This window comes from Lepidochelys kempii, chromosome 9, assembly GCF_965140285.1.
Source record: "Lepidochelys kempii isolate rLepKem1 chromosome 9, rLepKem1.hap1, whole genome shotgun sequence".
Classification (NCBI taxonomy): Eukaryota; Metazoa; Chordata; order Testudines; family Cheloniidae; genus Lepidochelys; species Lepidochelys kempii.
Window position 1 is genome coordinate 2,223,497 of NC_136388.1, and position 17,165 is coordinate 2,240,661.

General features: G+C 44.6%; 1 protein-coding gene across 1 annotated transcript in view; it reads left to right on the forward strand.

The window, feature by feature from the left end:
* The first annotated feature begins 2,705 nt into the window (after window positions 1-2,705).
* The window catches only part of ATP13A4 (ATPase 13A4), a 62,835-nt gene continuing 48,375 nt past the window's right edge, over window positions 2,706-17,165 (forward strand). The window contains exons 1-3 of the mRNA XM_073358725.2: window positions 2,706-2,768; window positions 12,343-12,516; window positions 15,185-15,322. Coding sequence (XP_073214826.1) covers window positions 2,706-2,768; window positions 12,343-12,516; window positions 15,185-15,322 — 375 coding nt within the window. The remainder of the gene's footprint in view (window positions 2,769-12,342; window positions 12,517-15,184; window positions 15,323-17,165) is intronic.

Below are 17,165 nucleotides of genomic sequence, written 5' to 3' on the forward strand. Positions count from 1 at the left end.
AAGTTGAGATTCTCAGGTAACAACTTGACTTCTGGGATAAAGAGAAACACCACATATCATGACAGCTGGCAACACCATAGGTGGGATGGAATGTGGTGTGTTGGAGGTGCCTATGGTTCCCTCTCCAGCCCATGGAAATCAGTCAGAAAAGATAACAGTTTGGAGCTGTAAAATCTTTTCCGAAGTCCCATTCCCTCTCGGGTAGCCTTGCCCGGTGAAGCCCTGGTAGCATGGCCCCACTACACCCAGATTTTAACCATTGTTTCTGACAAGGGTTTGAATACTATGCAGTTTTGCCAGAGCCTGCATTTGCATTTACATTGCATCCTGTGCCCATTCGCTGCATCTGACCCTGGCAGACATTGGTGGCAGTATAACAGTTCAGGGGGACTGCACCTGTATTCCCATTCTGTGGGCTGCCAAGGGTACCCACTCTCAGGCTTCCAGCTCCCCAAACATCACCTTTCTTGGGCAGAGACATGGATCTCTCTCCCCCTCCTGACTGGGGTATTTCCAGGCTGAACAGTCTACACTGGGATATCCATAACAAGACATACTGCCTAAAATGCTAGCATCCGTGCATTGCATTCCCGCCAGAGGCTATGAACAGCTTAACAAGCTGCACTCGAATGTTACCATGCAGCAATTTTTAAGGAAGTACATTTGTTCTCAAGACAAAAGCATTACAGAGAAAACGTTAGAAACCATACAAGAACCTAGATGCATGCTGATAAGCTTACCAGAGATCATCCAACAAAGGCTCAGTAGGTGTCAGTCCTTCAAACCCACACAGGGGATTTTTCTATCTTTACAAGTTCATAACATCCTATGCTCAGAACAGCACATCCATGAATAGTTCCATCTTTCCTTTATACAGCTTGCGCCTTTGATCTTCAGATGCCAGGAACAGGTAATCAGCACACAGTGGTTCGCTCCTCAGGGCATAACTTCAAAAAGCTGAGTTTTTGCATAACTGGAGATGGAAATTTGCATTCGCCTCCCTCTAGAGATTTCCAGGAAAACCACTTGACAGTGTTTGTCCCAAAAATCCACTCTTCTGACTCATTGGTCAATGTAGTCCTTTGAACATCATAACACTTCCTAGGGTTCACATCCCATCTGTCCCTTAGAGTGGTTGCATACAATCCTGGCTCCCAATAATAAATAACCTTTGCATTTAATACAAAACGACACTAGAGACACAAACTTAATTCAATAAGTTTTTTTTCAAGCATATTGCAGGAAATTGCCATCTGTCACAGGTAGCATCAGATACTTTTCCATGTGGACTGGCCTCCGTCTCTTCACCTCTCCTCTTTTTCTTCCTCTGAATCTTCCGGTCATGGTCACTTCAGGAAGTGTGACATTGGGCCAGAACTTGCCCAGTGCTGGGGATATTTGGATTTGGGGTTCTCTTGGGCCCATCTCAGATGAGAATAAAATACTAGTGAGTATAAAATATCGTGGGAAACTCTTGATTCTTACATAGTGTTTCAGCCGTATTACAATAATTAGAGGAGTTGTGTTTGCTTGTTTTTCTGTGGCTCAGTTCCTATCTCTATTTCCTTCTATTTCCATGCTGTAGTCATCACCACAGTGTCTGATCCTTTGCTTGTTAAAACAAACATAAAAACAAGGAAGAGGAAAAGAACCAAAAAAACCCAAAAACCACTGGGCAGGACAAATAATTAAAATGAGTGAGAGTTACCGAGATGACTGAGAAGAAATGTTGGGCAAGTCAAAAGGCAAAGGAAGGGCAAGAAGAGGCAAGTCTGACAATTAAAACCATCCAAGAGACAAAGGGAAAGGAGGGGGCAAATTGCTGTGTTGCCCCCGTGCCTGCTTCGTCGGCTTGGCCCCAGTGCTGCAGTCAGATCCACCCATGAGCAGCACTGAAGTCAGTGGGGCCCCTCCGGACTCCAGGGTCCCCAGTGGCAGGATCAGGGCCCAGTGCTTCATCTAGTTACACTGTAAGACCTGAAACACTTTTGGCATTCATAATAATAAATAATGACAACCCTGATAACCCGATATGGGCCCCAACCCTGCGTGCTGACTGGCATGGTGAGACTCTGGGTCCACCTGCACAGAGGAGGGCCATGATTTGGAATGTTAGGGCCCAGTCCTGGTTCTCCCACTGAATAGCATGTAATCAAGATTGAGCCCTTAGTTTCAACAGGTTGCTAAGTATGTAATAGAAGAATAATGATGCCTGCTTTTCTCTCTCAGGCACACTCCCTAGCCCAAATAAATCCCATAATCTTTCAAGGTGAAGTATTCTCCTTTTGCCCTCCCCTTAAGGCTGCCTGCCAGCAGTACTTGCTGCAGAACTGGAGCTGTGATTGGAAGTCAAGTCATGGCAGACACTCAGCAGATCTAACTTTTTTCTTCCTCCACCACCCTGAGCCGGCTTTGTATGTGGGACGTCTCCTTCCAAGCAGCAACTTCAGTTAACAAAAACAGCAAAGAGACGACAGGAGGGACATATACACCTGAAAACAAACCCTACAGATGGGGAGGAGCTGTCTTCTCAGAATACTGGTCGTGTCATAAGCAAGGTGTGCACTTAGGAGTTCCTTAGCATGGAAGGTAATTAATCACTTCAGTTCAAGGAAGTGACACTAACCCTGAAGATCTGTCCTGAAGGTGTTTTAGTGGACTCCTGGGGGAAAAGTCTGAAGTTTTTCATGTGGGAAAAGTTTTTCATGGGGGAAAAGTTTGCCAGGAGTCACCATGCATTGCTCAGCAAGGGAGAGGAGAATGAAATGGTAAGTCACTGTCTTTCCTCTTATCCCTCTCTCAGCCTGGAACAATAGTCTTAGTGTGTTCTACAGCAAAATTCTACAGCCCAGAGTTTAGCTTTGGACAGTAACCAAGGGCTTCATTAATATTAAAATAAATTGAAATGAAATTGTGTGGAATCAGTTTTAATCAGTTGGCAAGGAGGGGATGCCTGCAGTACCCTCAGAGGTTTGATTCCAGCTCAGATAGGCAGACCCCACCTAGCTTTAACCGAGCCAGCGCAGATAACGAGCAGGGAAGGTGCTGCAGCATGGACTCCAGCATAGGCTCTTAATCCAAATAAGCACCCAGGGTTCCAGTGGGCTTGTTTAGCCTGTGTTGAAGCCTGTACCGCCACATCTTCACTGCTGTGTTTAGCTGTGTTGCTAGGCTAAAGCTAGGGCGGGGATGCCTACCTGAGCTGCAGACATACGGCCAACTGCAGTGTAGACAGACCCTGAGAGCAGCGCTCCGAGGCAAGAGAAGAGCTCTCCACACAGCCTTCAAAGACAATGACTGATGATTACATAGCACTATACAGGTGCATGCCACTTAACAGACAAAGAGAAAACGCGGTCCTTCTCTGCTCTGAAGAGTATACAATCTACAAAGGGATGGATTCATTGAAAGATTAGGGCCTAAAACAGGACAAAACATCTCATTTTTAACCATTGGCTGCTGTGCAGAGTGGCTCCACAAATGCCTCCACTGGTCTTGCAAAAAATTCTAATTGTATTAATGTGACAAAGTGGGAATTTTCTGAGATATTTTGAGGAGCTGCTGTGTGCCTCTGTTTCCCCTATATGTTGCATGGTTACCTAGTGGGTGAAAAGGATCTGTTTGCTCTCAGGGCAGGCTAGGACACAGGTGTGAGCGGCACCTCACTGTCTGGGACTAAGTGGGCCTTAATCCCCGTATCATTGGAGAATCCGTGAAGACAATGGCAAATTCAGCCACCGGGACACTCAAACCTGGCAACCGAGACTATGGATTGCGCCACCTCTGTGGAGGGAGCCAAGCAGCATTTTTCCAGCTCTGGAACAAATGCCTGAGTGTGTGAGGTGGGAGTTAAGTGTTGGCTGCTGGAGGAGGCGGGGCGGCGGGGCGGGGGAACTGAGAATCTGACAGAGCAGGTCAGACTAAGTGACGGAGCAGAGGGACAGAGCTTTGGGCTCTCTGGGCTAACCAGAATGGACTCTGCTGTAACCTTCATTTCTGTAGGCTAACCAAGGACTGCTTATACTGTGTTGTAGTCAGCTAATAAACCCTACTGTCTGACAGTGCTGGCTGAGTGTCACTGCAGATACTGGTCCAAGTGCATTGCTCCCTCAGATTGTACCAGTCTCCCTCAGGGGTCTGTCTCAGGGGGACTCAGAGCTCAGGATGTGAAGCAGGAATGCAGAAGGTCCCAGAGGGCCAGTCTAAGGAGGCAGTGAAGCTACGTGGCTTACTCAGGAGGAAGAGGGGGTCTGGCCCACTGACAGGCTCCTCCCAGAGACCGTTTTAAAGCTGGGCCCAGAGCACTGATCCTGGGGATCCCTGACAATTACATTTTTAGTTTGTTTTTAGCATTAATTGAATCTTCCGGAATCAAATTATTGGCACACATTTCTTGACTCTTTGGTAAAGAGTGTAATAATGTTCCTGTTTACATTGTGCAGACGTCAGTTGTTTCAGACTGAAATACCATTGACAGTTTAAAAGTATGTTGACGGCTCATTTGAAAACTGGAGAAGATAATCTCATTTCTCAGAGAAACTTTCTATCCACCTTTGTTGGAGGCTGTGTGGGGAGCAGTAATGAGAAGGGATGTGAAACATTTCTAAGGTGACGTGTCCAGCGTTGTCCACTCTTTGCTGCTCTAGCTACGGCACAAGTGACAATACCCATATGTTTAAGAGCTGTCCACCCTTCCTCGTGTCCATCATGGGACTGTTTGTGTGACTAAAGCCTACTTCCTTGAATAAGACTGGCAGGAGTGGATCTTTCAGAAGCTGAGGTTCATTTCCCTGGGGTCCCACAGAGCCTGAGCTTGTTGGCTTTCAGGGCATCTGGCAGACCCAATCGCCTTTCACAATGATAGTGGAAGGAAAAGAGTCTTTACAGAACAATATTTGCCTGGCAGAGGGTTGGTGGGTGGGTGGGTTAGGAAAGGGGATGGTTTGTTTTAGGGATTATCCTTTTTTCAAGAGATGCTGATCAAAGGTGGTTTTAATAGATTGTTCAGAGCTTTGCTTGGTGTACAGCAGGTGGTGAGGGGGAAAAGAAGGCTGCACGCTACTTTTGCATCCCTCTGATCTCCAGGGTGGCTATGGATTTATTCAACTCCTGGCATAATTTAGAGCAGGCAAACAGATTATAAACAGCCTCCTAGAGCCATTACATCAGCCAGGGATGGTCAGAGCACAACAAAATCCAGCTATTTCCCCCACCATACATACAACTAAGATATACTCAAAGACCTTACTCCATGCAGCATAACAAAGAGAAGGTGAGAGGTGACTTGATCACAGTCCAAGTATCTGCATGGGGAACAAATATTTACTCAAGAGATTTCAATCTAGCAGGGAAGGGTATAACATGATGCAATGGCTCGAGGCATAAGCTAGACAAATTCACACAGGATATAAGGTGTACATTTTTAACAATGAGGGTAACTAACCATTGGAACAATTTACCCAGGGTCATGGTGGATTCTCCATCACTGCTAATTTTGAAATCAAGATTGGATGTTTTTGTAACTGATCTGCCCTAGGAATTATTTTGAGGATGGCCTGTACTATGCAGGAGGACAGACTACATTAGTAGCTCTCAAACTTTCCAGACTACTGTACCCCTTTCAGAAGTCTGATAAAGAATTAGATAAATTCCTGGAGGATAGGTCCATCAATGGCTATTAGCCGGGATGGGCACGGACGGTGTCCCTAGCCCCTGTTTGCCAGAAGCAGGGAATGGGTGACAGGGGATGGATCACTTGGTGATTCCCTGTTCTGTTCTTTCCCTCTGATGCACCTGGGATCGGCCACTGTTGGAAGACAGGATACTGGGCTAGATGGACCTTTGGTCTGACTCAGCCTGGCCATTCTTATGATTTGTCTTACATACCCCAAAGTTTCACCTCACTTAAAACCTACTTGCTTACAAAATCAGACTTAAAAATACAAAAGTGTCACAGCCCACTATTACTGAAAAAAATCACTTACTTTCTTATGTTTACGATATAATTATAAAAGAAATCAATTGGAATATAAATATTGTACTTACATTTCAGTGGATAGTATAGAGAGCAGTAGAAACAAGTCATTGTCTGTATGAAATTTTAGTTTGTCCTGACTTCGCTAGTGCTTTTTATGGAGCCTGTTGTAAAACTAGGCAAATCTCTAGATGAGTTGATGTACCCCCTGGAAGACCTCTGTGTACCCTCAAGGGTACATGTACCCTTGAGTGATCACAATGTTCCCTTCTGGTCTTGGAATCTATGAATCGCTGTGGTAAAGTTTTGAAGGGGATGATGTAGAGTCAGGTACATCAGCAATCTACCCACCAAAGCAATCCTTCATATTGGAGGGATCCTTAGCTGCTTTACTAGGGGAGCTTTGACCCCTTTGCATTCCCGGAATGGTGGAAAGGGGCTAGAGCTGGGACCAGTATTTGGCCCTGTAGCTTTCTATCCTTTGACATAGAAATATTTAAATCCTCGCACAAGATGGACACTGAAAGGCCCAATCCTATTTCCACTGGAGTGACTGGTAGTTTTACTATTGACTGGGAACTGGAGCAGACCCTTATGAAAGAGTTCCTAGTTCTTATAGACTCCACTATTAGATTCCTTGTGAGTCCTTCAACCTGTCTTTCAAATCTAATCCTATTACCTGTTGTTATAGGAACAGCACTTTTAAACTGTTGCTCTCAGGTTACCATCCTGCTGTCAAAGCAGAAAAAACCTGGTGATGGGATTGACAGAACTGCAATACTCGATTGCAGATGTTTGGGCTCCTCACGGTTTGGTAAGGCCAGTTTCTGCCCTGAAGAGAAGACTGATACAAGAATTTGCTTGGCATTTACATTTACCTTCCGCTTTACAGGTCACTTGGAAAAAAAAATGTTATTTTAGCCACAAATAACAGTGGTTTACATGACAATTGTGTAAATAATCCTTGACAGGAGGGAGCGGTGATGGGAAATGATTAACAACAAATTCTGCTTCTCGCTTCCAACAAATCTGTTCTCTGTATAAGCAAAGTTTCTGGCAACAGCAGCAAGCCTGACAGCTTTAGATTAATTGGTAAAGCCTCATAACACTATTGCGAGACTTAGTTTACTGATAGGTAGACTGAGGCACAGAGGGAGCAAATGACTCATGCTTGGTCCAACAATAAGTCAGTAGCAGGGCCACGGAGAGAATCCAGGGGCCCTGGGCCATAGTCACCTGCTTTAACCTTTAGCGAATGCTCACCCATTGATGTTAAGTATTCACTTTCTTTGCAGTAGCAAAGTAATCATTATTTAGCCTAAGTGGTTAACACATATTTCAGGAAATCTGCATAACACTTTCAAAAGATGTGACTGGGAGTTTACACTCATAACTTTGCGGGATATGAAAAAATCATAGACTGAATGTAGACACTGGCTTTATGGCTTATTACAATAATCTATAACCCACTAACACCCCCAGCTGCCTCTCTCCCTTCCTCCCTATGGCTGGAGGGGTGTTATCATGACAATAATTGTAGACTTTATGGACTCTGTGGATGCAGTTTCTGTTCTTTGTTCTGTAATTGGCCTGAACACAGCTGAAACCCTAAGAATTTGAGGCATAAATAAATCTGATACTTACATGACACTTTCTCGTTCCTTCCTTTTCTCAAACTCAGAACAAAAAATGACCGAACAAAATGGTTTTCAGTTAAAATTGCCCAGCAGCCATTGCTCTATGACCCAGCCTGGGGCAGAACCTGCCACCCCTTGGGAGTTAAATGATCTCCTCTCATCTGTCTCTCTTTCTCCAGCCTTCCTGACCTCTGTGCTGCTTTTCATGCTGTCAACCATGACATCCATCCTGGGACTATTTGCAGGAGTCTCAGAGAATTGGCCGCCTTGGTTTTGCTCCCATCTGTCATTTTTTTCAGCATGCAGCAGAGAGAGAGGCTGGTCTGCTGGATAGGGAGTGAGCCCTGAAAGACCTGGGTTCTACTTCCACCATGGACTTCTTGTCTGAAATTCTGTTCTTAAAGTACGGGCCTGGCATCAAAGGTTTTTAGGCACCCAAGATGCAGCTAAAACAGCGAGGAGTCCGGTGGCACCTTAAAGCCTAACCAATTTATTTGGGCATAAGCTTTTGTGGGTAAAAAACCCACTTCTTCAGATGCATGGAATGAACATTACAGATACAAGCATAACTATACACTGGCACAAGAAGAGAAGGGAGTTACCTTACAAGTGGAGAACCAGTGATGACAAGGCCAATTCAGTCAGGGTGTATGTGGTCCACTCCCAATAACTATCAAACAAAGTGGTCCCCCCACTTTTAAAAACTCTCCAGCTAAAAGGAAAGGGAACAAGGGTTGTTGTTAAAATGAAAACCTTATTCAATACGTTACATTTCAAATGGTTTAATTTTTTTCCTTCTTTTCTGTATCTTTAATAAAAAAAGTTTAAAAGATTTTTAATGGCGTTTGCCATGCAGCCAGGCAGGCTGAAGTCTCTGTATACCAAACCCTGAACCTTGTTTAAAATGGTTTAATGTTGGACAGTGAAAGGGTTATGTTATCTCCTTTGACTCTTTGGGCCCACCTATTCCATCTAAATTAATACAACTGGCCTTAGACCCTGTCTACAGTACAGCTTCTCTTGTGGTTGTACCCAGATTGTGACTTATCAGATTTTGACAATTCCACTAGAATCTCAGATGTTAAACAGCAGCTACAAAAGTTAGACATTTTAAAATCAGCAGGTCCAGATAACTTTCATCCAAGAGTTTAAAAGAGATGAGTAGCTGAAGAACTCACTAGACAACTAATGTTGATTTTCAATCAGTCTTGGAGCACTGGGGAAGTTCCAGAAGACTGGAAGAAAGCTAATGCTGTGCTAGTTTTTTTAAAAAGGTAAACAGGGGGACCCAGCTAATGATTGGCCTGTCAGCCTGACATCGATCTGGACAAGATAATGGGATTCAATTAATAAAGAATTAAAGGAAGGTAATGTAAGCAATGCAAATCAGCATGGATTTGTGGAAAACAGAACCTGTCAAACTAACATTTTTTTTTATGAGATTACAATTTTGGTTGCTAAAGGTAATAGTGTTAACATAATATACTTGACTTCTGTAAGGTGTTTGACATGGTACTGTGGTTTGAGCTTTGGCCTGCTAAACCTAGGGTTGTGAGCTCAATCTTTGAGGGGCCCATTTAGGGATCTGGGGCAAAAATTGGGGATTGGTCCTGCTTTAAGCAGGGGGTTGGACTAGATGACCTCCTGAGGTCCCTTCCAACCCTGATATTCTATGATTCTGATTAAATACTAGACCCATATAAAATTAACATAGCCAGTTTTTAATCCACTTAATGTGTACTAACTGAGAAGTCTCAAAATGGAATTGTAAATTCAGCCAAGTCTATCTTGTGGGGAGGGGAGCCCAGAGCCAGGGCTCTGGTCCTCCCCCTATGCCCCAAACCAGCTGAGACTGATTCACTTCCAGCTGCCTAGCCCCTGCCCTGCCCGTTGCTTCTCCTCCGGCCTTTATCTCGCTTCCTGGGCCATGAGTCACGTGGTTGCATCCCACTCCTGGGTCTCAGGTTACGAAGGGGCAGCTATAGCATCGGTGCAGGCAGCTGGAGCAGCCTCCGCAAAAGTCACACCCCCTTATGCCCACCACCCAGACATTGGTGCAATACACAGGGAAACTGAAGCACACACACACATTCATGCAAAAGAGTAAGACTCACAAAGGTTCACATACAACATAAGAAGGGAAAATCCCCACTTCGTCGCATGGCCCCTCTCAGTTTTTCTCATCTCCAGACTAAACAAACCCAATCTTTTTAATCTTTCCTCGTAGGTCATGTTTTCTAGACCTTTAATAATTTTTGTTAATCTCCTCCGGACTTTCTCCAAATTGTCCACATCTTTTCCTAAGTGTGGCCCCCAGAACTGGACACAATACTCCAGCTGAGGTCTTACGAGTGTTTTCAGTAGAGTAGAAGAATTACTTCTCGTGTCTTGCTTACAGCACTCTTGCTAATACATCCCAGAATGGTGTTCACTTTTTTTGCAACAGCGTTACATTGTTGACTCATATTTAGTGTGTGACCCACTGTAACCCCAGATCCTTTTCTGCAAAGCTCCTGGGCTATATCGCTTCCGGGCTAAAGCATGGCAGGTGCTCAGCCCAGAGGTGACATTTTCTTCTCCACAAATCAGAAAAAAAACATGCATTTTGCTGTTTTTGAATTATAGCAATGCAAGAAAAAAAGTGTCAAGAATTTCCCTTAGTCAATTAACTTTCAAAACTAAGAAACAAATACTGCTGGAGGTGGTTTGTGAGTATGGCATCACTTGCCCATTTCAGGTTAGAGCTATTTACTTATAAACTATCTTTTATTAAACCTGTATAATGGCTCTGGTCCAGCAAACTAGGGCTTTGATGAATCATCAGCCAACATCATCACTAACCTCTTCTGCAAAAGAAATGGAATATTTTATTCTAAATCAAAATAAAGATGGGTTCAACCCAACCACCCCTACCCTTGAACCCTGGGAAAGTTCAGACTAGGATCTGGATCCAAACTTAACCAGCTAGGTTTATCTTTGGACTTGAACCAGAATCTCTTCTCCAGACCTTTTCAAACTTTAGGAAAGCATCACTTTGGATCTGAATCTGGATCCCAGCTGCATAGTTTGGGCCCTGCTCTCAGAAATGAAAGAGAAGACGTTGGTGTCCTATGTTTATCTTCCCCCTTCTCACTTTCCTTTGTAACTCCTTAACATTCAAATTCAGGAATGTCAGATGCCTCAAAGTGCAAACAACTGGATCTGAACCCATGTCAGTGCTCATTTCCACAAGGTAAAATATGCACCCTGCCAGGACAAACTATCAATGTTACAGCAGCTTGAGAGCATCACAGAACTTCTCTTGTGGGAAGAAGATAAGACATGGAGCTGAATTCTTTTCCTGGCTCTACTGGTGCTTAGTGTTTCTCTGTCTCAGCTGTATAATAGGGATAATGATGTTTACCCATAAAGTGTTTTAAGAGCTACAATGTCAGGAGCTTTATTTGTGGGCCGGTGTTCTGGGACAACAATGGCCTGGAAATGTGCTTTGTACTTAGGTGTGGCCAGATCTCTGCCACTTGAGGATTATCTGTCATGGTATTTGGTTCAATGGCTTCCTGAGCAGATGAACTGCAGAGTTTCCCCCGCCCTATGGTTCTCTGACTACCTCCCCTCTAATGTCCATCTCTGTGGATCATCGATGATGAGCAGCACCTGCTGTTTTGCCATTTGATGCCTCAATCTGCTGCATACTTTACAGCACCCCTGTCCCAAAGCTACCAAAAACAGCCTGACTGACTCACAGTGCCACAGGACGCACCCCAAATGGCAGATCCACCTTGACATTCTGCAAGAAGAAATCACTGCCTCCCAAAATGCATTACACTGGGTGGAGTCACTTCTGCTTGCCTCTATTGTGTTATCATTTTAGGCTTGAGAAAACACGTGCATAGTGCCTCATATGACCTGGCACTGGAGCTCGGCATGTTCAAAGCAGGGAGGAACCGCTGCCAAATGACAATGGATGACTATAATTGGCTGTCCATACAGGAACATCCCGGGGCATCTATCCTTTCCTTTAGTACTTATTTTAACCATAGACTTCCTGGCTGCTCAGATGGGTGTAAGAACACAAGGGAGTGTCTTAGACACCAGGACAACATGCATGTGGTGTCAGCCTCATGATTTCTCACCCTGGTATTTAAATCCTGTGTCTCCCGGAAAGGACCATTCTAGTTTTAGCATGTTCAGATGTTAATTGGAAGAGGTTGAAGAGGAGGCCGAGTTAGTGATTCTGCTTCTCCCTGGGAGTTCTCTTGGCAGCTTGACAAAATGGGGGGAACCCGGATCACTGCTAGATGGAGCAACAGGTCTGATAAGGCAGCACTGAATTTCAAGTGCTGAAGATGATTATTAATTATTATGGGTTAAGATAATGGCCTGTTAACAAGACTCAGAGCCCCAACATTCGAACCATAATGGAAGGTGGTAACGGCCCATCATTCCCCTACGCTTGGAAAGGGCAGAGGCCATGAGGCTGGGCTGCTGACTCCAGCCTAAAGCTCAATATTGTTCCATCCAGGCCTCCATGTTTTCTACAAATATGGCCTAAGGCTGTCATGCAACCAGGTGAGTTTTTTGTGGCTGGGAGTTTCACAGCACAATGCCAGTCACCGCCTTTTAACTCCGGGGGCATTCACAGAGTTCTGGACGAAAGGATAATGTTGTGTTCTCAACATTTTCTTTAAATAAAATGCTTCTCATTACCTTTTCTTTTTCTTTGCTCAACAGGAGATATTTGGCTACAAAACCCAGGGCTGCCGGAAAGCCATGTGCATTGCTGGATACATTTTGTCCTGTGGGATTCTCCGGCTTGTGTTTTACTGGAAACCAGCATGGGATGTGTGGGCAAACTGCATCCCCTGCAACTTGCAAGAAGCAGACGTCACATTGCTCAGAACAACAGTGGGTGCCCATTTTCCTTTGTAAATTACTTGCTAACACATAGATAATGGGAAGTAGAGGGAATCCATGTAGGCTGGATCTCTCACACTGCCGATGCTGAATAAAATAATAAAAATAACAACAATGTACAGTGTGCAACTTTCATCTAAAGGACCCCAAAGTGCTTTACAAGATACATACAATGCATGTGGAGTAGAGAGCATCAGCCACATGGACAGGATGCTTCACAATAATGTAGGGAGAGGCCCCATGTATCTTGTGATTCCATGACTGTGGCATTTGCTAGGGAATCTACCCTTTGCTCACCCAATGCCACAGAACTATGCTCCAGAATCTTAGCTGTCTTTTATCTGAGTCTTCTCTTTGGATGGTGTCCAAGATGTCTACTCCTCCCCATTTCAGCCTCCATGTGGGTCTGTCCCTCCCCACTGATGTTCGTGATGGAGTTTGGGTGGAGTTGTGGCCATTCAAAACCTTTCTCAGATCTCAAGAATGCTGAGCTGACAGAACTGGAGACTGAAACCCCCTGGTTACCCACAGCACAGGTGCAGCTGTGGCTCCATATTGCTGCCTGCCAATGTGCTTCAACTCTGACACAAAGGGACCATCTCTAGGGACGGAAGGGGAGCTCATGCTCCATGTCCAGTCAGTCCTTGCTCCCTCTGATGAGAGGGCCATCCAGGCTGTTAGAATGGAGGTTTTATTAGCTGGATTCTTGTCCACTGGGAACTGCACTGTCCCCATTAACCCCAACTTTGTGTCATGTATGCCACCAATAACCAACAAGAAACAACCCAAAACTTCACTCCGAATTAAATCTGAGCCTGAATATTCTTTTGAGGTTTGAGGTCTAATCTTGCCTTTTTAATCCCAAGCTCATCTTGCATTTGTAATTATGGGTTCTCATGTGTCATTTTAAATGGATTTGCCATGCCAAGTACTTTCCAAACAAACGAGATTTTAAATTAGCCTTTATGTAATTAAACAAGGATTGAATAATATCTAACATTCTTGTTATCAGGGGCCTTTGTCAAAGTGTGCCTTGGGCAGCAGACAATTTAAAAGCTCCTTCCTGGGTTCTTTGCATCAAAACGGCACTTTTGTGTTTTAGCGTTTATCTGATTAGGTTGCTGTCATTGGATGGGAAGGGGGATTTCTCTTCTTCAGCTTATCCAATCAGCATTCATAATTTATCATCAGCTTCACTGTGACGGGTTTACAGCTCATCACCACAGAGGCTGGTTAGCTGACACATTGACTATCAAAGAATGTTTCAATCCTGGACAAACTGTGAGCCCTTCTCTTCTTTTCTGCCTCCTAGCTCAACTGCAGGGCTGGCGCATTAGCTTCATCGACAGTGATGAAAGGGCCATAACCTTTTATTCTTTTTGTTGGTTTTCCTAATTTTAATGAAGCAACTGGCTTTCTATTAATGTTATTTACCTGGTTCTGCATCTTAACTAAGTGTTGCAGGGAGGACAGATTTCCATGCAAATACCAGAGTTTGTATTCACATGTGAGTTGAATGCTTTGGACACTGATATTTGCTCACCTTCCATTACTTTAGGTTACTCATATTTTCTAGATAATTTATTATCTACATTTTGAGGTTGCTGGAGGATGTCACCATTACTCCTCTATCTTTGCTTACAAGAGTGGTACTCAGCCTTCTCCATCCCCTCCCCATTCTTCTTTGAGCCTCCCTCCCACCTAGCTGAGAACCACCTTCCACTATGGGAAGGGCAGGGTGATCACAATCCTCAGGTCAAGAATCCTTGGCCTACAGCATGATATGTTTTATGTTGCCCAACGCCCTCCATACCACTTCAGCCCTGCAACAGGGCTGCATGGTGAGTGGGCAGAGTGGCCATGAAGGAGGGTCTCTGCAACCCCTGTACACAAAAGAGGGGCCTCCACAACTAATCCAAATAACCCACTATGGTCCCTAAGGGTGAATCCAGGGCAAGGATGTGAGATCCACACTTTCATGGGTCCAGGAGCACAGCCCCATAGGGGAAGGGGCTGCTCTTGTACAACATGGGATTTCTGGAATACATTCCTTCCCTTCCACCTCCCTTTGATCCATTCCTTCCCCACCCCCTGCTCAGGATACTCAGACAGGGAACAGTAACACTGCATGTCTTTACTGCATGTCCGGAGGGTGGGACTGTTTTGCTTAGAAAGCCCCTGAAAAGCCCAGGCACAGTAAGAAGAAAAGGAGAACGTCTGTGACACTGCATGATCGACACGGTATTGTCTATCAACTCTGAAATGTCAATCAAATATAAATGTCAGACAGCATTCTGCTCACCAGAATCAAATGCTCAAAGAGAAGCGTGTGAAAAACAAATGCAAGTCCTGTACAGTCTAAAACCTTCTTTAACCTTTGTTCTTGTTAATAAAGCCTTAGACAATGAAAAGTGAAACCCCACTTTTCATGCTGAATGTTCCAGTTCCAGGCCAGATCTTTGGCTGGTGTAAATTAGCATAGTTTAACAGAGGACAATGGAGCTATGCGGATTTAAAGCAGCTGAGAAGCAGGCCCATTACAGTTCAGCGTTATCATTCTCTAAGCCAGGGACTGTAATAAACATGCTTTCAGGACCTCAACTATGTGCAGGATTTCTTTGTGCAAATTTATGATGGCTTCTGGTTTCTGTTTCTCTAGGATGAATTTCAGATTTATTCCCGGAAGAAGGTGACATGGATCTCTGTGTCTGCACTGAACAAGTTTAGATCAGATTATCCAATCATTGCTGATGAAAACTCCATCATAAACAAAGCCATAATGAAACCAGATTTAAAAGTAAGTGACTTTAAAACATGATTCATATAACAGGAGTTAACATGTTCTTATCATGACTCCACATGCAAAGACTTGCATGCGGGCCACCTGAGACATGCCCCAGAGTCCTTTGCACTAATCAGAGGCTGCTTTGGGGACATGCAAAACAAACAAACAAATAAATAAATAAAAATATGTGTGTGTGTGTGCGGGGTGTGTGTGTGTGTGTGTGACAGGTTGAAACCTGTTTGTGAGACATGCCTGAATTTAACATGGAATTAAGAAGCCTGCAGCTGCATGAGTGCCGTGGTCAACAGGTAGAGCTAGCTGAGTGAAGATCAGGGTACTCTACTGGCCTTCTCTGGGAAAAGACCTGTCAGCCAGGCCCTCTCCCTCACTCTCTGGGGGGAAGGCCATTCCTGCCTCCCCCACTAAAAAGGAGGAGGGGAAAGAAGACCTGTCATTCCTTCTGAGGGAGGTGCTGCATCAGTATTACAAAGGAGAGGAGGAGGAAGGAGGGAAGAGATGGGGTGGAGAACCCTCCAAGAAGCATCTTGCTGTAAGCGCCCCAGAAGCCCCAGCCCTGGCGCAGGAATTAACAGACTGGTTTATAGGCTGCTCCTGGCATTAGAGGAGAAACTGGCTGTAAGTGACTGAATAGCTGAGCTTCCACACCACAGTGAACACAGGGAGTGGGAGCAAGATCCTGACCCCAGACTTCACCCCAGACTTCAGCTGGTGGCCCAGTGTACGGCACTAGCTGAGAAGATTGAAGAGTGAATGAAATTGGAGATTTCCTGGTCTCCTCCCTCTCTCGGTGCTGCTATTTCATCCCCTCGCCCCAGGATGGCTGCGCTCTGTCCCTGGCTCTGGAAAACATTTCAGTTTTTTGCCTTTGGCTGCACCAAACTGCATTTTACAACCGTTATTCCGAGGTAGGATACTACATACCCGACTGCCCCTACTAAGGCCTTATCCTTCCTTCCCTCTGCAAATGGTTCAAACACAATTTGGAGAACCAAGCCAAGGAAGACTTCAATAGCTCAGACATAGGTGAGAGGTTTATCGCAGGAGTGGGTGGGTGAGATTCTGTGGCCTGCGTTGTGCAGGAGGTCAGACTAAATGATCATAATGGTCCCTTCTCACCTTAATATCTGTGAGTCTATGAGTCTGGGGAGATGGTAGGTGAGTTATTGATTTGAGGAGATCTAAAAGCCCTCTATAGATGTGTGTAAGCGCCATTATCCCCATTTTACAGATAGGGCAAGTATCACCTTGAGAAGTTAAATGACATGCCCAAGGTCATACAGTAAATCAGTGTAATCCCTGAAACTAGAAGTCCAGTCTCTTGATTGCCAGCCTTTTCCCCTAGCCCCTAGGCCACAGGGCTGGGAGTCCCATGCAGAAGTTATATGCATCTTCAGTAACTACATTCCTGACTTGTTAGCATTTATTTTGATGTCTCCAATAAGGTTTCTAGCCAAAGCTACTGATACAGTTTTACACCCTTAACTGGATCTGAACAAAGCTTTATTTCTCCTGGGAATATATAAACATCCATATGTAAATTTAGTGCCAGTTACTTCAATCCACAGGCATAGTGCGAAAGTGGAGAGTGACTCATAACATTCTTCAGGGGATGGAATTAATCATGTTTTAAACCCCCCATAGTCCTCAAATAACAGAGCCTTTCAGCAAATCTTGCATATCCGTCAAAACATTTAAGTAGACAAACAAGTTTTCAAAGCGGCCAAGAGCAAATAGCATAATCCTCTAATCCCAGGTCACAGGCCCCTTCCTAAAAGCCAGTATAAAATCGCCGTGCCTTCTAAACTATTTATTGCAATGGAGAGTTATTGTAATG